Source organism: Gopherus flavomarginatus, chromosome 2, assembly GCF_025201925.1.
Source record: "Gopherus flavomarginatus isolate rGopFla2 chromosome 2, rGopFla2.mat.asm, whole genome shotgun sequence".
In the NCBI taxonomy this organism is placed as follows: Eukaryota; Metazoa; Chordata; order Testudines; family Testudinidae; genus Gopherus; species Gopherus flavomarginatus.
This window is the reverse complement of record NC_066618.1, coordinates 230855418-230878594: the sequence shown is the minus strand read 5'-3', so window position 1 is coordinate 230878594 and position 23177 is coordinate 230855418. Positions and strand designations below refer to the sequence as shown.

Below are 23177 nucleotides of genomic sequence, written 5' to 3'. Positions count from 1 at the left end.
TAGTTTCCACATGTATTAGTGGGTATATTTCAAACTGACCTTGTCCTAATCATTTCAAGAGAATAAGGTTTTGGCTAAGTGTTTTTTATGAATAGTGAATTGTTTTTATCTATTACATGTGAATTTTCTATTATTTGGTAATTTAGCTTACCAAATCCTAGCAAGCCCCCAACCCCAAATGTGATACCCACAACTCTCTTATAATATAGCTAAAATGCCTTGGTCCCAAAATTAACCCATAGCATAAATTCTAGATGTGTGGATGGCACAAATTACGTCATACATATGCTGGAGGATGCATCTTTCCATGCCTGCAAAGCTTACCGACAGACATCTCTTTAGCCCCCTTGTGTCTATCCATCAGCCAGATACTTATTTGTATACCTGGCATCTTCCCTCCAGGATCCAGACTAGACATGTGGCTTACCAGTGTGTACAAGATTTTCCCAGCACAAGTAAGTCAGTCCTAATAATGAAATCCAAACCATAACTGCAGGCTTGAACTCCAATGTTTACATGAAGTTGCTTCTGATAAATGTGTTTGTTCTGTTCCAGAGTAAACAGTACAATGTTAATTTGAAAGGACTGGAATTGGATAGACATTTTTCAAAGTCCACTTAACAGGAATAGGTCAACAAATAAAAAACCGTCAACCGGACAAACTTCAGCTATATTAGTGTCAGCACTGAAGAGAGACAAATGATTAGCATCACTAAGTCTAGAGTACAGTTCTCTGCTGTAGTTGAGCAATATTAAGTCCTCATCCTGCTGCCATCAGAGTCCACAGCAAAGCTCCAGCTGACTTCAGGGTGGAGCTAACAATGCAGACTGAGGGCCTGATCCTGCAAATCTTTACCCACAAAAGTCATCCTTACTCATACAAATTGTCCACTGAAGTCAATGACCCTGATTCTGATCTCTTTTACATCAATGTAAATCAGGAGAAATTCCACTAAAGACAATGAGGTTACCACTCTAAGGGCTTGGCTACACTGGAGCGTTGCAGCGCTGGTGGTGGGTTTACAGTGCTGCAACTTAGTAACTGTCCACACCTGCAAGGCACATCCAGCGCTGCAACTCCCTGGCTGCAGCACTGGCTGTACACCTGGTCTGCTTGGGGTGTAACGATTGCAGCGCTGGTGATGCAGCGCTGCTCATCAAGTGTGGCCACCAAAAGTGCTGTTATTGGCCTCCAAGGTATTAGGAGGTATCCCAGAATTCCTGTCCATAACAAACCAGAGCTACTTATCTAAAAAACAAACACCTGCTCTTTGCTCCAGCGAGTGAGCGGAGGCAGGGGAATTGCTTTGGAATGTTCACAGCTGTTTGCTTGAGGAGAGAGGGGAGTCCATGTTGAGCAGCTGCTTATGTGGTCTGAAGGCTATTTAGGAGTGCATAATTTGCATTTAGTGAATAAGAGAGGGGTGGGGGAAGGGGTCAAAACTTTTTAAATGATTGAAGGTAGGTGCTGTGTATCTTCCAGTCCTTAGAACTTGCAAGGCAGGGAGCTGAGAACAGTGTCAGCTCCAAAAATCCACTTTCTCTGTCTCCCCCACGCTCCTTGTCACACTCCATCCCACCCCCGTTTTGAAAAGCATGTTGCAGCCACTTGAATGCTGGGATAGCTGCCCACAATGCACCACTCCCAACAGCGCTGCAAATGCTGCAAATGTGGCCACACTGCAGCGTTGGTAGCTGTCAGTGTGGCCACACTGCAGCGCTTTCCCTACACAACTGTACGAAGACAGCTGTAACTCCCAGCGCTGTACAGCTGTAAGTGTAGCCATACCCTAAAACAAGTAAATGAGATCAGAATCAGGTCCAATGGGCTACAAAAGTCTTTGCAAAATATCAACATAGAATTTAATTCGGTGAGATTATTCCTATAAGGCCTAGTTGGATGAACAAGTTTTTGCAGGACCATGCCCTCAGTTCTAGGGTGAAATTTGCATTTGATTGAACAGGTAAATCATCTTGGCAAACAGAGCACTGCAGCAGTTTAGAAATGAGTAAATCCAATACAGAATTTCTCTAAAAATTTATTCATTTATACTAATTGCAGTAACCTGTTTAAAAAAACAAACAAAGTGAACACAAAGAAATATGGGAAACAGTGCAAATGCAGAATTTCATATTCAGTTCGGTCTGTTCTTAGATTTAAATTGGTCTGTTCTCAGTTTAGATGTCATCTGTTGTAGCAGAACAAAGAGGAAAGGATTCATATGTATAATAAAAAGATATTTTTTTCTATAAACAATTGAGGATGAATTTTATAATTGTTGTTTGTAGTGTATAAATGGCTGTTTGCCACTTATTCCATTTGGCTTTCTGCTGACAGCGCAGGCTTCATGTGAGTTAGCCTAATTGCTACAATTAGGAACATTTAAATGGCTCATTGTGTTTTTATATAATTCTTCCCACATTCTGTGCTGTTGTACTATAGAATTAGTAATTACAGCGCTGAGCCTGTTAATTCACGGGCACATGTTGTGATTATTTTCATCATGCACCTTCTGCAGCAGCTCAGCCGAAATAAGCTTGTTTAGATGGATGCTTGTCTGTCTGTTCAGTTTGGACGAATGCAATTTACTCTGCTTCTTACCATGCACAGGGGCCACAGAGGCAGCACTACAACTCCAGCACTCGGCTGAAGTCATTTCCTTGGCATTGTGCAGGCCAGTGCAAGAGGTGGGGCAGTCACAGGGTAAATTGCAGCATCCCAGCCACATTGAACTGCACCACTACAGAAAGTGAGCAGCAAAACAATAGCAACTTTTAGCTGAAGCAATGATGTAGCCAAGTACCATTCCATGAAGAGTGTTAGTTTTTTTAAGGCTTTTGATGAACTTTAAGGAAAGATGAACAATGAAGAATCACTTGAAAAGCTTTTTTAGAAACAAATAGACTAATGGTGAATATTTATGATAACCATGAAAACTAAGTATTTATATAACATTACTGCATTTTAAAATGATCAAGAATCCCTTTCCAAAGGTCAGTGTTAGTGCTTAAATAATTGTGCAGTTATTTAAATGATCTTTTCTTAAACATATAAACCTACAAACTTTAAAATGCCCATGTTTCAGGACAGTGTTTAAACAACTCCATTTCATTTAGATCTACTGGTAAATTTGCACAGCTCAATAGACAAGGCTAATGTGAAATTAATTTCTAACACACAAAGAGACAATGCAATACTTTTCCTCCATCAGAGCATAATTCTGAGCTTTCATTTATTTATGTGTTTTATGTCATTTTCCTGTTATTCTGGAATGGAATATTAAAGAACTGATTTTTTTGATTACTTCAAAAGCTTAAGTTTTAACATTTCATTTTTCCTATTGCCATCCTACTTGAACTTTCTTGGTTAATCCTAAAACTATAATTCACGGTAAAAAGAATAGTGCATGTCCATTATTAACTATTCATAAGGCAGTATGGAGGTTTCTGGAATGAGTTGTGTTTAACAGAGAGAGCTCTTAAAACAATATTCTTACCACTATTTAGCTTGACCGTTCATGGAAAAACAGTCAGTCTGTGTAGTTCATTGCAAAGACAGATTTCAATGTGTATTCTGATCGCTTTCCAAATATCAGTGATATTGACGAATGTGACAAATTAAGTTTTTGGGGATCAAAATTTGACTTACTATAAAACATTTCTTTCTCCATGAACACACCTGGATGTATTTCTAGAGAGAGGCTATGCATACTACTCTCTATGACAGCATGCATATAGCAATTTTCTACGAGTTAGGACTTGTAATAAATCATTTAAAAAATCACAGATATTTAAAAATTTGATTTTTTTATACATAGAAAAAAATTGGTAGGAGAATAGAGAAACTGAACTCTAGAAAGTAAAAAATACCCAAAGCAAAAATCTTGTGATGCAAAATTTGGACTTTGACGAAGTCCTTTAAATAAAGTGATTCTGTAAGCCTCACCAAAACTTAAGACTTAGAATTTGGAAAAACACTGCACTCCGTTTTCACATGTGCAGGTTTTTAATTATTCCAGTAGAAATCAACTTCTGGCATTGTTTTCAAAAGACCTGGAGCTAGATTCACAAGGGGGATTTAGGACCTGCCAACTAGTGGAATTCACAACCCCACCGTAGGCACTTATTCAATGAATGGGGAGAGTTAGGCGTCTAAAGAAGAGACTAATAGAAGCCAGCAAGCAGAGCAGGGAGCTACCTAAGCTAGCCATAAGGAAATGCTAAGGAGAGGGGTAGGGCTTCAAAGAGACTTAGGCGCCTAACTCTGGGCAGGAGGAAAGTGCCTATCTCTACTTGGGATTTACAACTCTGAGCCCTCTACTTGAGTTAGGCACTTAAACCAGATTAGTCCTTTAACCCAGGAGGAGGGGAAGGTGGTGGAACTGCTCCAACAGAAGAAATTGACAGACTCACCCCAGAATACCCTATAGTCCAGTGGTTAGGGGTCTCATCTGAAAGGGTGGAGACCTATGTTCAAATCCTTGAACTACAGCAGGCAGAAGAGGGGTTTGAACCTGGGTCTCTCTCACCCAATGGTAAAAGTAGGGGAAACCACCTCCTCCACAGGTCATCTTTTTTGTGAGGCTAGGCATACTCTGAACATGCCTACCAGTTTGAGCCCTGCCGGAGAGATAGGCAGGGGAATGCCCTGTTTATGAATCCCACCAGGCTTATGATGCCAAGCTGCTCAGTGGTGTCAGAACTTAGGTGACTGTTTGCATGCCCAGCAGAAGAACGTGAGGTGCCTCAGGGACTTTAGTGGCTGAAATGTAGGTACTTAGGGATTTCAGCACCTGCAGGACTAAATGGTTTTGTGAATGCCAGTGGGGCCTAAATGCTGGACTTAGCCATTGTGAATCTAGTCCCTGATGTTTCAGGTAAGAAAAACTTGGGGCTGCTTGGTATGTATAGACTGGCCACTTCTTTTATGTGATGATCTGGTGTGTGCTTATGGAATGAAAGCTCTATTGAATTTGATTAGACAAAGGACAAAGGACTTGATTCCCCAAAACTTTTTAATTGCTTGTAGCACCAGTGTATTTTCTGACAAATTTTCTGAATAATCAGGTGAACCCCTGTGGAAGGGGGCAATCACTTCTTATAAGATTTCATGTTCTATCAAATGACCATTTCATTTAAAAATGACCATGCATGCAACTGGATGCTGCTTCATTTGCAAACATCTACGCAAATCTTCAAACCTGGGGGATTTTTCTAGTGACCGTAAAATTTTACTATTTTTCTCTCTTGCAGATTCCTGCACTTCCAGAGATATTTTGTTTTGAGGATTTTGCCCCTACCAAAGACAACAGACTTTGAACATTTCACCAATTAAAAAAAATGATATAAGTATTGCAAATGGCTAATTGAATGTATACAAAGAAACCATAAGCTATGTAACTTCTGTTATTTCATATTACAAATATTATAACAGGAAAGACTGAACTTATCCAGGAACATATACAGCAGTGACTACACTTAATATACCTGACAGTGGTTAAAATATCAAAATCACAGCTCTTCTCCATCCTGACAATGCTGCTTAAAACAGCAAATCTCCAGTTGTGCTCCACTTTCCTAAAATGGATAGACATAGTTATAGCGAGTTGTTTCTCATGGAAACCCTTTGGCATCTTCATAACCCACCTATATTTGAAACAGGATTCACTTTTTATGGAATATTTCTAAAAGTACCCATGTAGGCTTTCATATGGCATTACACTGCAAAATAAATCCATAACGTGTGAAAAAACATGTTTACATCAACCTGTGGAGGCCAGCTGATATCATTTGTGGACCAGGTCTTAAATTCTATCTTATTAAAGAGAATGAGATGTATTAAAAGATTTGCAGTTTATAAAAAGTAACACCATTATATACCATATTTTTACTTTACAAAAATATTGAAATAATCCATGAGTTATTCACTCTGCACCAGCTTTAAAAAAAATACTATCAAATTTTGACTTGCACCTTTAATGCAACTGAAAGCACCATCAGGGGATACTTTTAACATAAATAAGGATACCATTGACTTGATCATACCCTAGGGAGGTATAGTATTTAAAACCCAGACGCTTGCAGCAAAAACACTCATTTTACAAGTGAGTCAACATCACTTTTAGATAGATATGGAACCAAGTCTTGAATAGTTTCAAGAGGATCTTCCACATAGCTTGTTTTAATTTACTTGACTGTATATACTTACTAACAGGTGGCTGAAAGCCTCTAAAAGACATCACTTTCACCTTGGGTGGGGAAAAAAACAGAGCTGTCTGTACACGTGGAGAACTTGATTGTTCTTTCCTGCTTCCTGCTCTTGCAGGCCTCATGCCATTCATTTTCTGTCCCTCAGGCAACAATATCAATCTTGTAGTTATACAGTGTTTGGCACTAGAAGGATATGGCATGTTGCGTCTCTTATCCCACCTGCATACATTCACACACAGAGCCATGCATCATTCTGAGTCCTGAAACAAATTTAAGTTACAATGTGTTCATATCCTGATGCTTTCCTCTCAGAATCTGAACATGGTCCTCAAAAGTTCAGAGTATGAAACCTACACTTTCCTTGTTCTTGCTTTTCCTTGTTCAAGTTTTTGCAAATCGAACACTGAATCATGATTATCATTTAATTTACATCACTAAAGGCTAGAGCTCCTTGTTCCTGCTGAAAGCCAGAGGTGAGCTGCATAGGATTTCTGTCAAAAGTAACTGAAATTTTAATTAAAATGAATCTTGAATTCTATAGACAACTAGCAGTTCTGTTGGTACTAATGCTTATTACCTGATTAATCAGACTCTAGTTTACTCTCCTCTGATAGGCTTGAGAACATGACACGTACTTTTTTGATTCAGAACTATTTTGCAAATCTATTCTAAACTGAATGGTGTATCTGCTGGAGACTTAAGGATTATACTCCTATCATTTTTGCAGAAACCAGAGTTTTTACAACAGCAACATTGCCTGGTACAGCTAAGCTATTTTGACATTTTTTTTTGTCATTAAATAAGCAAATATCAATCATTCATTTCTAAAGTAAAATGCACTACTGGTTAAAGTTGAAAGCTCTCATCAGAATCTTCCTGTTGATCTAAGTATTGTGTAGCAGAGTTTCATTGCAGCAAGGAGTCGTGAGCTGGGTCTGTTTCCCAGTTGAAGTAATAGATTTTTTGAGGCTCTCAGGTGATGCTGCTTTATAAGTGAACTGCAGACAGATGGCATACAGAGGATCAAATGATAATCATGACGATAGCCAGACTATGAAAACTACCGCTTGCTGCTCTATTGTAGTATGCAGTTTAGTTATTGCCACAGCCCTACTGTCAACCCTTAATTTGGACTGTAACTTTGTAGCTTCTTCAAGTCTTTATTATTTTTTATAAAGTGGTTTCATATTCCAAGCGCTCCTGAATAAGAGCATCGTCTTTGTACTGTAGCCGTGGAGGAGTGGGGGAACATTCAAAAGCTAAGATAGCCTTCCTCAGGCTTCTGTCCAACACGTGTCTCTCCCAGGCCGGGTATCTGTTCCTGAACAGATCAATTTTAATCACTGACTCTTCAATCCTTGGCGGCCGGGATGAAGGTGTTGAAGGTGCAGTGGGCCTTACCTGGAAGACAGGCACACACCCATCCCTCTCTGCCAATTTCTGATCCCGATCACTTGTGACACTCCGATTGTTAGAGATAGACCTTAGAGTGTTTGTTGTCACTTCTGGGGGCATAGTGAAGGCAGCGACAGGGTCCTCACAAGCACAGCTTGGCGACTGCCCGAATCTTGGTCCATTGGGATGAAAGAAGGCATAGTACATCAGCATAAAAACAATGCCTGTTAAAAAGCTGCTGAACACCACACACAGTGCTGGTATGGCGAAAGCATCAGAGATCAGTGGGGCCTTGTACAGATACCAGAGAGCACTCAAGGCAGTGTTTTCCAAAAGGATCACAAAATAGTAAATGAAGAGCCTACAACGTGTCCTTCCTTCCTTGACGTTGAACCAGCTAAAGATATAGATAATCCCAACAACCATATCAAACACTATCTCTTCCCATTTAGTGATGCAGAACTCTGTTTCACAATGGACGATCCAGAAGGTCATGATACACCAGTGGAGGACTATGAAGATCCCAAAGTACAGCTGGAAAACTGAGGCAAAGAGAGCAAAAGTAATGACCCTGGCTGCAATTGTGAAGAAATGCCAGCAAAACTGGATTATAACAGCCATATAACTGATGGGTTTCTTGTCATCGCGGGAGTCACGGAGGGCTTTCTGGTAGGAAGCCAAAGCCCAAGCCAGGGACACAAGAGATGCTGCAGCTGTAAGACCTAGAAAAAATAGGAGATGCAGTAAAGGGTTAATTAGTGCATTAGAACTTGGTTGGAGCCAGTGAAAATACAGCAGAACCTCCATAATTAACACTAGGAATTCATACTGTCTCCCAGTTGCTCAACAATCAGTTAGGACAGATCTCATATTACTGAAATTTCAGTGGACTTTTGAGTTTTTACAAAGTGGACTGCATTATAGTTGTTTGTGTACTAGCACGTTATAATGAGTGCAATTAAACTAGAGTTGCCACCCTGAACAAAACCATCCTGTGACATATTATCTTTGCCTTTCCATGATGTCTGGTAACTTGCTAATTCATAAAAGTCAGTGATTTGTAATAGATCTCTCTGTCAACAGTGTGAGTTAACAATGTACAGTTACTATTATTATTATTTTAAAGAACATGAGATTTCATTGTTTCTAAGAAAACTACATAACAGCTCAGTATAAAATTAATACTTCCTTCTAATTTAATTACTTATGGTGCTATATGATAAATAAATAATCCAATTGATTAGAATGTGAGAATATGCTTAGAGCTTCCTAAAATATCTGTGATGGGATGTTCACCCCACTCTAGCCTAGAAAAGTTCAATGAGTCTGAGAAGAGGCAAATTAACTGGATATGACACCACTGAGGGAATTAGATGTCCTAAGTAACCTCTGAATGATGATGGAGCCTAGCTGAGAAGGAAAGGCAGGAATAGTATAAAGCCAGGAAGCTGGCAGCAGAAAAGGGCTGCAGTGAAGGAGTCTGCAGCCATCCTTTGGATAATAGAGAGGGAAGGAAGGAAAGAAACATAGCGGGAGAGGGTGCAGGAAATGGCTCAGGGAAATGGCAGCAAGGGTTAAGATGGTGCGGACTTTGACTGCTGATTAGATGGTCCCCGAGCTGGAACCCAAAATAAAGGGCAGGCCCAGGTTCCCCTACCAGCTACTTGGAAAGTGGTATGGTCAGGGCAGAGGATTTGGAGTCTGCCTGAGATTGTTTGTCCTGTGTGAATTTGATACCCCCGGAAGGGGAAAACACATAGTGAGATAGCTGTATGGCCAAGCCATGAAGAGGGAGCAGCCAAACCATGGATAGACAGGCTGTGGGGCTTGTAAACAAGTAATGGAACGGGATTTCAGACCTAGAAGGAACTAATCCCAGAGCAGCCAGGTGGAGGCACCCCAGTGGTGAGTAGCGAATCCCGTGACAATATCACTGCCATAACATAAAATAAGAACATCCATACTGGATCAGACCAAAGGTGCCCATTGTCAAATTATGCACTATGGTTGGTTCAGTTAGTTTGTACTACTTTTTTGTCTACCAATCTAATTTATTATATATGGTCAAACATTTTCCCACTGAAACACTTTTTCTATTAGAAAATGCTGACTTGCTGAATTCAAAACCTTTCTCAGGAAAGCATCAGTTTCACAGAAATTTCCAAAGCAAAATTATTGAAATGTTTTGAGTAGCCTTTAATAGTATAATAATATAAAAATTAAATTGATCAGCTCAAAACAAAGTGCTTCAAACTAGTCAATATAAACCAGCCTTATTGAAGTGGAATGAAATGAAGTGCTTCAGCCTTATCAAAGTTTTGATAAGAGTGGTTTGATATTTCCAAGTGGAAACTTTTGTTTCATGGGAAATGTTGAAATTTCACCTTTGTATTCCAATTTGGGATGAAAGGAAATTTTCAGATTTCAGAATTTCACCCAATCATAATCCCTTTCGGTAGAGCTGGTTAAATTTTTTTCATCACAACTTTCTTCAGAGAAAAATGGCGTTTAATCAGACAAATTTTCATGAAAAAGTTTGGTTTTGGCCAAAATTTTCAGGCACTTTGAAGAACAGTTTTGACAATACTGGATTTTTTTCTTCTAAATTATTCATAACATGAAAAACATTTCCAATAAACTCTAATTTTAGCCTGAATAGCATATAACTCCAGGGATAGCTCACTGATTTCATTAGTGATTACTCATGGAATGATGTATTCCTCTGTTTCAGGAAGAGGGACAAAATATAGCCCTTTATTTTACTTCATTTAAAATCATTTCCAGTTGTGTCTTGGAAGTGGTGGTGTAATGCAAAGCCCAGTTGTAGCAACTGATGCGATTCACAAAGAACAAGCACAAGTGGGTTCTTATCACCTTTAGATTTTGCCTTTTGATTTAAGAGGATTCATTTTCAGAAGAGAACATTACATTGGTTCTTGCAAGCAACCGTCTCTGTCACTGGCAAGATGTTAATTATGTATGTGAATGCACAACATAAGCAGAAGCCATTTCTCACATCTGTTATTAGAAAGACATATGTGCTAACAGGGGTCCTCAAACTTCATTGCATCACAATCTCCTTCAGACAACAAAATTTCTACACAACCCCATGAAGGGGAGAGAAGCCTGAGCCCACTCAAGCCCCGCTGCCCACTCAAGCCCTGCTGGAGGGGAGGGGAAAGCCAAAGTCCAAGGGCTTCAGCCCCAGGTGGGAGGCCTGTAACCTGAGCCCCACCACCCAGCGCTGAAGCTTGCGGGCTTCAGCTTTGGTTCTGGGTTGTGGGACGTGGGCTTCAGCTTTGGGCCCAGGCAGTGGGGCTCAGGCTTCAGCCCCAGATCCCAGCAGGTCTAATGCTATCCCTGGTGACCCCATTAAAAAGGGTAGGGACCCACCTTGGGATCGCGATCCACAGTTTGAGAACTGCTGTGGTAACCTATCAGATTACCTTTAGGGAGAAGTTCAAGATGGGACAAGAGCATTCTAAGATGACTGCTCTGCCAGTTGAGTTCCATGAACAGCTCTACAACACCTAGTTCTGAAAACATTTAATACCAAGAGGTATAATGTATTGCCACTTCTCTAGTGCCCTCATCAGTTTCTGAGGAATTAAAGCTTTTATTTTAAAGAAATTTCTAGTTATTATGATAGCTGAGGTTATTATCTGAGGTTATGATGATATCTCACTCGGTGGATAGACTGGAACTTCATGCCTCTCAGTGCTCTCATTGATATAAAAGGGCTGCTAACTTAGATGCCTAACAATCATATAAAAATTGTCATTGTGTTATCTCTCTCAATGTCAATTTTTTTTAAGAAGCACAGAACTGCCCTGGGATTGAGAGCACAGTTTTTGAGTAGAGTATTGCCACTTCTTCCCCTGTTCTGATACGAGGATACCAAAATAGTAATAATATTGGTGGAATCCTCCTTCATGAAGAGAGCAAACAATGAGACTCAGTGAGGAGGGCTGGGAAAACAGTATAAATTGATGATGTTTCCCTTTCTGATATGTACATTTGCTTGTCATGCTGAACTCTGTCTCAGTAATCATTATTTCTATAGGCAACATTAGCAATTGAAAGCATAAGCTCTCATGTTCTTATGGGAATGATTTTAATGCATCTGCCAAAATATAATTAAAGAGTGTCACCTTTATAAAATGAAAAGTTTGGAGAGGAGAAGTAATAAGAGAGTAATTATTATCACTGAGAATTTCCTCCATCTTAATAAACAGTACTGAAAAAGAGTTCCTTAATTTTATTATTGGCATAGGACAGTATAATATATGGGAGAGTTTTTTGTATACTTTCTTGCAAATCCTTTTTTGAGGACCACACAATCCCCAAACATGCATACATACCTTCAGTTTCACTTTAGCATATGGAAGATCATTCATTAATTCTCACACAGAATTTTTTCAAATAAAATACTAAATTCAAGGTCACACTCTCTGCTATTAAGCCACAGATCCTAAAGCTAGGTATTTCTTTGTTATTTAAAACCTCAGTAATAGGGACATATCCATAGCTATTATGAAACAAATGTAGAGATACTGAGTAGATGGGGGGAAATGGAGTAAGAGCACGTGCAATGCAAAAGAACTGAAGATTCAAGTATTTACTATGTCTTACTCTTGTGCTATTAAAGGTGCCAGCTAGGGTCACTGATGTAAGATGAGGCTGTAAATGTTTTATTATGGGGACTATCTTTACTTTTCTGTATTATATATGGCCAAGATCACTAAGCAATTACTAAAATAATTAACAATGAGAAGAATTATGTAAGAAAGAGGGTATTATATTTGATACAAGTGGCTGCTAATGAAGAAAGAATTCTGTGCACTATCTGTAGCATCCTGGTCACTGAAGTGGCTGCAACCATGTGAAGACTACAAGCTTGAGTGAAGTTAATTAACTAGTTGCTGTAGGGGGATTACTGACACCTGGGTGGTAATTGCTGGGCTAATGAGATAATTGGTTTAGGAATGGGGGTATATTTAATTGAGAGGAACAGGAAGCAAAAGGGGACGTTCAGAGGGTAAGCTGAATAGAGGACAGAAGCTGTGTGAAAGGTGGGGGAGGGGGGAACTGTACATTTGTACCTGTGGTACATCCTGCCCTGTGTGGAAACAGGGATTAAAGGTCTATATGGGAAAAAGTAACAGACTGTGTATTTGTGGTTAGGAATCCATGCCAATGGGCTAGGCAGTGCTGCTCACTGGGTAGCTGAAGAGGCACTTATTTTAGAAATGAATAGGTAATTCATTAATTGGAACATGTTGATGCATTTGCTAAGTACTGGGGGCATGACTAGAGGTCAGTGCATCAAGATGTCAAAAGAAGAAATGACACATTTCTAACCCACAGATTGAAAACTAGATACCAACATAATAGTGGAATGGGGAAGACTGGATGTTCTAAAGTGCTAATGAAAAATGCACCAATCAGCAGCAGCTGATTTGACCTTTGGGGTTCCCTCCAACGCTCTGGTTCTATGAGTCTATGATCTTCACTAACTCCAGCAGCCCAGGGGGTATTTATTTGTATTACAGAATAAACAAGTGCTCTTGCTAGCTACAGAATAGTTCAAGTTTGTGGAAACTATAGTGCATAGTTTCCACAAACTTGGAACTAGGGCTAGATTTTCTTCCTGTCGTCTGCAAGGTTGGTTGTATTTATTTTTTATCCAATAGTGGCAATCTAGTGGGAGCAGCCCTCCAGTTCTATCTGCCATTCCCGCTCTGGTGACGGTGTCAGAAGATAGGCCCAGGCACATGCATGGAACTCATATCTTCCCCTTTTCAAAATTTTCCAGTAGATCTGCTCCCGAAAGGAGCTACAGATGCCATCAACGGTTAGAGATGAAATGTGGAATCCTGGGCTTACATCTTGATATGTAAGTAAGGGCCTAATAATACAGCCCAGTGACTTTGATAGGAGTGGGACTGGGCCATAAAGAACTCTTATTTTGCAATGTCCAGAATTGTGCTAGGCTCCTCACAGTATGTATATCATGGGCAAGACCCCAGCCCTGCAAAGCTTGCAATCTAATGTTACGCACAATGCAATGAAGGGACAACAGTGGAATGGAGGAGGGAGATACGGTGGTCGCTACAATAAGGTGACATACATACTCAGCAAAGGCGTGCATGTAGAATTGTTCAATTATTAAGAAAAATGTCTTTTTTTTACTAAAAGATTTGTCTGACTCACTTTGTGTGGGTGGTAGAAGTGAGTATTGGTGAATTAGGTCAGAGAAGGCATTCCATGTGTAGGAGGTATGTGGGGGTTTGGGTGGGGTTGTGAGAAATGACTAAGTCCGATAACATATCCCACCTACTTATAAATATAAGACTTCCAAGATGAAGACTAGATGTGGAGGAGAATCTGTGCTGAACACAGACTAGCTGCCAGTGTGAACAAGGGACAAAATGCAGCACAGTTTGAATCTTCAGACTTGACAACACTTGGGAATTATACCAAAAATTCCCACTGGTGGGAGCCCTAGTGTAGATAATGCTTTTGCTGGCTTTACCACTATAAAACATATAGAATTTAACAGTCATTGTTATTCCCTACTATAATAAAACCTAGGTCTTACACAGCTTTTCATCAGTAGATCTCAAAACACTTATGAAGGAGGTAAGTATCAATCCCCATTTTACAGATGGGAAACTGAGGCACAGATAAGTGACGTTACCTGCCCAACATCATCTCGCAGGCCAATGGCAGAGTCAGGAGTAGAGCTATGTCTCCTGATTCCCAGTCCAGTTCTTTCGCCACTAGACTGCCACACACATTTCCATAGATCCTAGACTTCATAGTTAGGTTTACAAATTCTATAGAAAATTAGTGTTCCCTATTACATTCTTATACAACTTTTACCTGTCTTTGTGTTTTCTTTATTATGTTTACACATATTTTATTAAGACTTTACCTTGCCTAACTAGTTTTATTGCTATTTTAAAGGCTAAGGAAGAATATTAACCTCTGAATCTTCACCAAAGTTATGACTGAATACTACTACTCTCTTTTCACTTATGCATGCTGGTTTCTAAGGTGTTTGCATAATATAATTTTACACGTATTCTTTCATGTAGCATACCGGTATTTTAAAAAATAGATACTATTTTTGTAAATCAACTGGTAACATGTTTTGGCAGAAAAAGAAGCAGAAAGTACATTGGTGTTTACAATCTTCTTCATCCTCATTTTATTTTAAAATAAATTAGCATTGCATTTCACTTCTGCCTGGGTTCTATAAAGTTCCACTGGATGTTGATCTCTGCAGTGCTCATATGCTGCAGAGTGAAGCTTTGAAGAAGGGGATATTTTAAAATATTGTTTTTATTCTGGATCTTCACAACAAAGTCAAACCAAGTAATTTTGTTTTTTAGAAAGAAAGTACTTTTGATCCATGTCTTTTATAAGATAATCAGGTGTTAACTAGATCTAGATGTTTTTATTTATTAGTTCACTGTAGTTCTGATCTATCCCATCTCTGACTTCCAATGGCCCCTGGACTTCGCTGTCTCAATTTCTGTGACTGTGGTGCAGTTCTTCCTGAGACAATTATTTTGCTTCACGAGGGATTCTGAGGCCTGTAAATAGGTTCAGGGGCAGGTTCCAAGTGAGATTCAAGGCGCAGAGTCACAGTTAGCTCATGGACATTGAAGGTACATCTGCACTGCATTTGGATTGGAGATGTGATTGCCAGTCATGAAGACATACCCAAGCTAGCTTTGATCTAGCTAGCATGACTACCAATAGCAGTGAAGCTATGGCAGGACAGGCCTGAATGTGGGGTGTACTAACAGGAACAGCTGACCCGTACTGAAGTCCATGCTGCTGCAGCTCCCCTGCTAGTGATATTTGTGGTAGCTAGAATATAGTTAGTTTGGGTATACCTATATGTGCTGCAATCACACTTCTGATTGCAGTGTAGACATACCCTTAGTATGAAAGAGAGGGAGAGGTATGTCCTGTCTCCATTGCTCTTATCTCTCTCCTCCTGTCTATTGTCTGTCTTCTCTCACCCTCTCTTTCACTTTATTTCCAACCTCAGTCTTTAAATCATTCAATCTCTCACCCTTCCCCTCTTCCATGGTCACCTCTGCTTTGTCCACACTGTATCCAGTTACTCTCTCCTCCCCTCTCTCCTTTGTGCTTCCCCTCCTAGGTCACTGTCCCTATTTCATGCTTTCTTCTCATATAGTCAGTGCTCCTTCTACCTAACCCCTTTATCCCTTACTTTTCTTCCTACTCAGATCTCTCAGCTCTTGTAATTCTGTTCTTTGTTCCATGTTGCAGAAACGCCATCTCAGATCAATCCTCCACTCTGTATGACGTGAACTGTGGGGAGCTGAGTGCCAATCACAGAAGTGCTTCTTTAGTTCTGTGATTATCATGAAGTCTAAAGATGGGGAAAGTCCCACTTGGCCATTAAGTACATCTCCCTTTCTAGTATTTTGTCCTGTCTCATTGTGTGTCAGCTGGTGGACCTTCTGTCCCTTCCTTTAGGAAATTGTTTGATGGGTTAATATATTTGTCTGAAAAACTTTCTTGGTAGCCTAAATCACATCAGTTCTAGTCAGGCTGACTTAAAACACTAAATTTTCCTTCTTTCTTCTAGGTGTAAACGTCCACCAAGTATTAATAGACAGTTATCGCGCCCTTTAGTCATTGCTTAGTCAAACTACATTTTTAGCTGTTAGTCTTTTATCACAATTCAGCCAGTCCAGCAACCTGACAATTGGTTATTCTTCTCAACTTCTAGTGTCCTGGATAATGAGATACTTGAACTGCATAATCTTGTGCTCTGAAGATTCATCTGTGCACCCTGTGTCTACTTTCTCTTTCTTGATTTCAAAATGTTGAGAGACACTGCCTCTAGAACAGTCCCAGAATCAGTAAACACAATGGATGAACATATAAATCCTTACTGGGTTTAGAGGTACCAAGATAGCTGACCTAAGCAAGACCCTCTGAACAACATCACTTTTTCCAGCCCCCTTGAGTAATTGTAGTTGGAATGCATAAAAGTCTTTCTAGCAGGGGTGGCTCCAGGCACCAGCGCAGCAAGCATGTGCCTGAGGCGGCAAGCCGCAGGGGGCGGCCTTCCAGTCGCTGTGAGGGCAGCAGGCAGGCAGCTTTCAGCGGCACACCTGTAGGAGATGTGCCAGTCCTATGACTTTGGCAGCAATTCGGCAGTGGGCACGCCAATGGCGTGGCACCGGTGGACCTCCTGCAGGCATGCACCCGAATCGTGACCAGTGGACCTCCTGCAGGCGTGCCGCCGAATTCGCGTGACCAGCAGACCATCCGCAGGCGTGCCACCAAAAGGCGCCTGCCTGCCGTGCTTGGGGCGGCAAAAAAACAGTGTTGCCCCTTTTTTCTAGGACAGTGACAGGTCCTCTGAGATACTGTATTAAACTGCTCTGAAAAAGTGTCTGCTATAAATAGACTATAATGCTGTTACTGTTCATCATAAGGAACATATGGAGGGAACTTTCAAAAATCAGCCTTGAAACTTGCCTCTCCAACATTACAAATGCAAGGGTTGAGGTATTCACTGGTTTGTGCACACATGCTGCAATAACATGTGCACAATGGGCTCTGAATTCATGCTAAAACTTATACGGTGTTTAGGAACCAAAGATGATTATTATCCTCAACAGGAAGTCAATATAGCATTTGTATAATTCTGCTTAATGAAGGAAAAACTAGAACTGGTTATAGTGGTGGTTTTTGTATAGTACCTGATGCTATTTGCTTCTAAGTTTCTGCAGCAGCATCAGTTCTCAAGTCTGTTTCTGCTATAGTTCTTCAAAGAACTTCAAATACCTTTTTCATTCTATTGATTGTCTGGCTATGACGAAAGAACGACAGGAGACATTAGATATGGGTTTTATCAGGTCACAACTTTATTATTAGATAGATGTCTGGGACTAAACTGGCAATCCCTCCAACAGATTCACTGCCGGGACCCTCCAATTCCAGCCAATTTTTTCAGGAGTGGGAAGGCTTCCACCAACTCCCTGCTTTTCATCCAGGTCCCTCCAGTAATTCCCTTGCCGGGACCTTACCAATTCCAGGCCATTTTTTTTGGGGGGGAGGGGCGGCACAGCTGCCCCCCCCCATTTATCCAGGTCCCTCCAGCAATTCCCTTGCTAGGACCAGGTCCCTCCAGCAATTCCCTTGTTGGGACCTTACCAAACCCCCCCACCCCTTGTAGGAGGGGTTAAGGTGGACTATAATGATGTGGGGTTGGCTCCCTGCTGTACCAATCATAGGAGTCCCCAACTGCCCTCAGCTTGCTCAATTACCAAGCACCTCTCCTTAATTCCTTTTCCAAGACATTTTTCGTTCTTTTGTGCCTTGAAGCAGTAAACAGGATTGTGAAGCAGCATGGCTCCAGGGGCACGGAAAAGGGTGAGCTTGGGAAAACGGGAGGCTTTTACCCCCTGGCCCCAGAGGCAGGGAAGGGTAGGCAGAGGCAAATTACAAGTAGGACACAAGGGGGGTGATTTAGCAAGTGAAATTGCTGCTCGGTGTCTACTGCAGTCACAAGACAGTGTGACTTCAGGCTCATGCAGAAAAGGGACTAGCAGCCCCCTGCCCCAGGTACTTCCACCCTAGGCAACTAGGGTTGTCAATTAATGCCTGTGATTAACTGAAAGCAAAATTAACATGTTAATTGCATACCTGTGGGTGGGGCACAAGGCATGGGCAGTATGGGGGCTGAAGCAGCCTCAGGCCGCCGGTCCCTGGACAGCATGGGTCCTGGAGCCCTGCGCCCTGAAAGCAGCTGAAGCCCCAAGTAGGGCTGAAACCCAGAGCCCCCAGCTGTGACTCTATATTTGAAAATATAGAAAATGCCTAAAAATATTTAAATAAATGGTATTCTAATATTGTTTAACAGTGTGATTAAAACTGCAATTAATCATGATTAATTTTTTTTAATCTTGCAATTTTTTTAATTGACAGCCCTAACAGAAACATATCACAATGTATTTTAACAAATATCTCCCCACCCTAATAATAATAACTCCAACTAGTCACAAGCTAAGTGTTAATGAAACAACTGAAACCATGTGGAAAATCAGAGTGGCAGTATAAGGTTAATCTTTCCACCATCCCTTTACTAGGAAGTGTATTCTGTTGCCTACAGGAGAGCACATAGGTTAAGAATGAATTTTATGCAGCTAGTATCATGGTTTCTCTTTCAATATTTAGTCACTGGCCTCTCCCTTAGCTCCTATTTCCAACCTGATCTGATCATTCCCTGGCTTCCAAAATCCTCTTGCATAATCTCAGTTGTGGGTCAAGAAGCTCCGTTTATCTATTAAGTCATTTATGTTCCAATTTTTGCCAACTGAGGGGTATGTTCATATTGGACTATGAGTTTAGCACATAAAATTCACAGAATTTCCCTCCTTAACAGAGGGTTTTAACCATGTATGTGTAGTAAGAGGAGGCCCTGAGATATAAACCTTGGTATCAGAGGCCTGGTATGAGGCCTAAGGCCTGAACTAAAGTAATGGTCAAGACTTTGCTAATATAAAGCAAAATGAAGCTGTGAGCCAGAGGCAGGCCCTGCTCACAGAAGCTGGCAAGGAAAGGGCTGATGCTGCAGAAAGAGACATACCTAAAAGGTACTGAACACTAGAAATCAGAACATTCACATACTTGCACATTCCACACAGATAACAAGGAACAGGCTGACCCATCCCAATAACAGGGCCAAAAGGGTAATATGATGGATAGAGCTGTTTTGTTCGAACCAACATGTATAAGGTGAGAGGCGGCACTTTACTACGTAGAGGGGTTGTACCTTGCTACGTAGAAGGGTTGCACCTCAATACGTCAGGAGTGATGTGTAACTTGTTTGTACATGTGTATAAGAATGCATCCCTGGGGCGGTGTCTTTGTCCGGCCGAGGGGGCAGTGGAAAGTCCCGCCACTGACTGAGCCGAGTCCTTTGACCGGGGGCACATATTAGTAGTATGCCCTGTAGAGTAACAATCTAGGGGGAACTATCATTGTGTCCAATATGGCAATAAACCTGGCTGACGTGCCTTCAGACCTTACTAGACTCTGTGGTCATTGGGGGTTCTCTTCGGGTCTGCTGTGTCAGCTATCTTCGAAGAGCTGGGACAGCGCACAGAGGGAACACACGCATGCAGCCAAGTGATATCAGCATTGAATAGAGCAGAGCACTACACCGGTAGCATCTGACAACAGTATGCATTTAGATACCACCTACTGATGTGCCTGATTTGTTGGGCTCCCATTTGTAGCCTTTTATTTTATTTAAAGTGAATTTAGTAATGTGGTATTACACCTTCATGGGTTCGGCCCTGGTGGCTACAGTGAAAGTCACCTCTAGTAGTTGCTTTAGATTTACAGTCTCTGGGAACACAAAGGCCAATGACAGTGACCACGCATGCAGTCACAAGAACACGATCTAGTTTCTTTCACAAGTGTTATTAAAGTTACCAGCAAAGTTATGAATATCCAAACATATAGAAATTCTGTACAGACCTATGCACAGGTTACAGATGTTAGTTATACTCACATCCTTCTAGATCAGCAGTTCTCCAACTGTGGGTCACAGCCCCCTTTGAGTGGGATTGTCAGGGCTGGCTTAGACTTGCTGAAGCCTGATCCCCACTACCCAGGGCCAAAGCCCGAGGGCTTCAGCTCTGGGCAGCAGAAGTCAGGTTGCAGGCTCCCTGCCTGGGGCTGAAGCCCTTGAACTTCAGCTTTGTCCCCCCCCCCCGCCCCTCCGGCCCAGAGTGGTGGGGCTCAGGCTTTGGCCCTCCCACCCAGGGCAGTCCTATAATTATATCAGTTGGACTTTTTGTTTGGACTAATTCAATCTTTCTGTCTCCCTTTCATACCCTTTCCCATCGACATTTGTTGTTATAGGTTATGACATCTTATGAACTTACACTCATCTTACAGTTGAGTGCATAATTAGGCCAGGTGAGGGTTAGTGGACCCCTTAGTGGATTAGGGGATTGCAGTGGTGGGAAGGGTAGCAAAGGAAACTGATGGGGGGGCGGGGAGGGAAGCCTAGAACAGCAGCAGTTGAGGAGGAAAGGAGAGTGGCTCCTTGCAGGGGCAGCGGGGGCTGACCATCTCCCCATACCAGATGTCAGAGCTTGCTCTGGCTGAATCCAAACACCACCTGGGATGCCAGACTTCATCACAACCGCCTGCCTCCCTGCGAATTTGACACCATCAGCTCAGGATTAAACAAAGACTGTGAATGGCTTGCCAACTACAAAACCAGTTACTCCTGCCTTGGTTTTCACACCTCAACTGCTAGAACAGGGCCTCATTCTCCCTGATTGAACTAACCTCTTTATCTCTAGCTTGCTTCTTGCTTGCATATAAATACCTGCCCCTGGAAATTTCCACTACATGTATCCGACGAAGTGGGTATTCACCCATGAAAGCTCATGCTCCAATACATCTGTTAGTCTATAAGGTGCCACAGGATTCTTTGCTGCTTTTACAGATCCAGACTAACACGGCTATCCCTCTTATCCCTGCCCTTGTGTGTCCTTTTCCTTCCCCAACTCTTCTCTTTCCTATCCTGCTTCTTTTCCCTTCTGTCTAATAAGTGTCTGGTTTAGTTGGCCAAGACTATATTTTGTAACACTCCTCTAAGCCTGTGACCAGAAAAAGGCTAAAGGCAATGCCTTGAACAGCCTGATGCTGGTACGGATTTATCATATCTAGATATGGCTGATAAGCCTGTGTGCTGTGTTTGTGTTCCTGCAGCAACGAGGTTGCAAATTAATGTCAACACCAGAGATAGAACCTGCATTTGATGCATTTGCGTTTCTTTTTTCTCCCGTTTTATGTGTATTTGTCCTTGTTTTGTCTCCTAAGAAAGGGGATTGGACTTTAACAACAGTGACAATGACAGCTCCAGCCCATCTCAACTAACTTCTTCCCCTCAAAGGACAGTTATTACGGTCTTTGTTACCATTTAAAAGACTCTCAAACAAGGATTTTTTTTTCCTTCTAAAAAACACTCTCCAGCTGAAGGGGAAAGGAATGTTGTTAAAATGAAAGCCTTACTTAATGCTTTACAGTTCAAATGCTTTAGCTCTTTTCCCTTCTTTTCTGTATTGTTAATAAAAGGTTGCAAGGATTTTAATGGTGTGTTTGCCATGGTTACTAAGTAGGCTGAGGTCTCTGCATGCCAAACCCCAGACCTTGTTTAACACTGTTTAATGTTTGGCAGTGACTGGGTTATGGTCACACCTTTAGCCCATATATTCCATCTACCTTAATACTACAGTACCTGCCAGCTTCAGGTGGGTTTGTACTTGGCATAGCTAAACCATGCTGCTGCTGCTACCCATGCAGCTACACTGCTATTTATACCTTTGCTAGCTTAATGACCGCTAGCACTAGTATATGTACACAAGTGGAGGACCCACATCCCTAATTTGTAGCGTAGATGTAGCCTAAGATGACAATGTTTCCCCTTACATACACATTACATTCCTTTAACTCCTTTCTGGTTGGCAACATTATATGCTTACAGAATATGTCTGACTTCCATAAACATGCTGCTTGGATATAGTGTGACTTTAATAATAATTTGCAATTCTAGCACCTTTCATTCAAGGATCTGAAAGTGGTCTGCAGTCATTGAGTGAGTTAGTCTCACAGTAGCTCTTTGAGGTAGGTGAGTATTAGACCTTTTGTACTGATGGGTAAATTGAGGCAAAGAGAGGTTACGTGATTTGCCTGAAGTCACAGAGGAAGTCTATATCCAACTCAGGAGTAGAATCCAGGCTTTCTAAATGAGAGTCCATTTTTCTAATCATTGGGTACACCTTTTGCCATTTGGGTATTAGAGTTCAGTATGATATTGCCATCTTGAATAATTGAAATTTAAAAGCAGAATCTTTGGTAAAACTGCCTAATAATTTTAGTGCAAAGCAGATTGCTCTGCATCAGTTTTCTTTCCGCCAGCATAATCAAGCACGACAGTCAGTGAGTTCAGACTGGAATAGTTTGTGTCTGCACTGTAGAAGTAAATCCTCTGTGTATTTGGATCTTTGCAGGGCTACGTTCTGGTAGATCAGCTTATTAAAAAGACAAATGGCTCTTATATTTGGGAGTTTCTGTAAAGTGAGCTGGACTCAGGTGGCAATAAGTGGTCAAGCTTGGCAAATAGGTCAGTAACTAGGCCAAAATGTTCATGACTTAGCCATCCAGCAGTGTTGTGGTATGATAAGCCTGTTTTGTCACAAGCACAAAATTACCTGGGTATGGCAATTAGAGTTCAGAGTATTCCTGACTAGTTGTTCTAGGGAACTATATCACATACAACAGTCTCTTTTTTCTACGGGCCTCCACACTCTACACTAGGTCAGAAAGAATGGTGGCAGTTCTTGACGTGTGGGACACAGTGTGATGGGGTGCCCCACCCTGGGTCCTCAGAGGTTAATGGAGCCCGAGGAAGGCTGCCTCCTACGCAGCCTATCACAAAAGGTCTTATAGGGGCAGCCAGTCAGGGCCAGGCAGGCCCATATAAGAAGACC

General features: G+C 41.4%; 1 protein-coding gene across 3 annotated transcripts in view; it reads right to left on the bottom strand.

The window, feature by feature from the left end:
* XKR4 (XK related 4) overlaps positions 1 to 23177 on the bottom strand; it is a 422655-nt gene that overhangs the window by 79193 nt on the left and 320285 nt on the right. For 2 of the 3 annotated variants that reach the window (XR_007772444.1, XR_007772445.1), the window contains exon 3: positions 6209 to 8327. Coding sequence is in view for 1 of the 3 variants with exons in the window: in XM_050938884.1 (XP_050794841.1) it covers positions 7381 to 8327 (947 nt within the window). In the remaining 2 variants the exon portion in view is untranslated. Of the gene's footprint in view, positions 1 to 4066; positions 8328 to 23177 lie in introns of those variants that run through there. The other variant, XM_050938884.1, reaches the window with a different exon arrangement.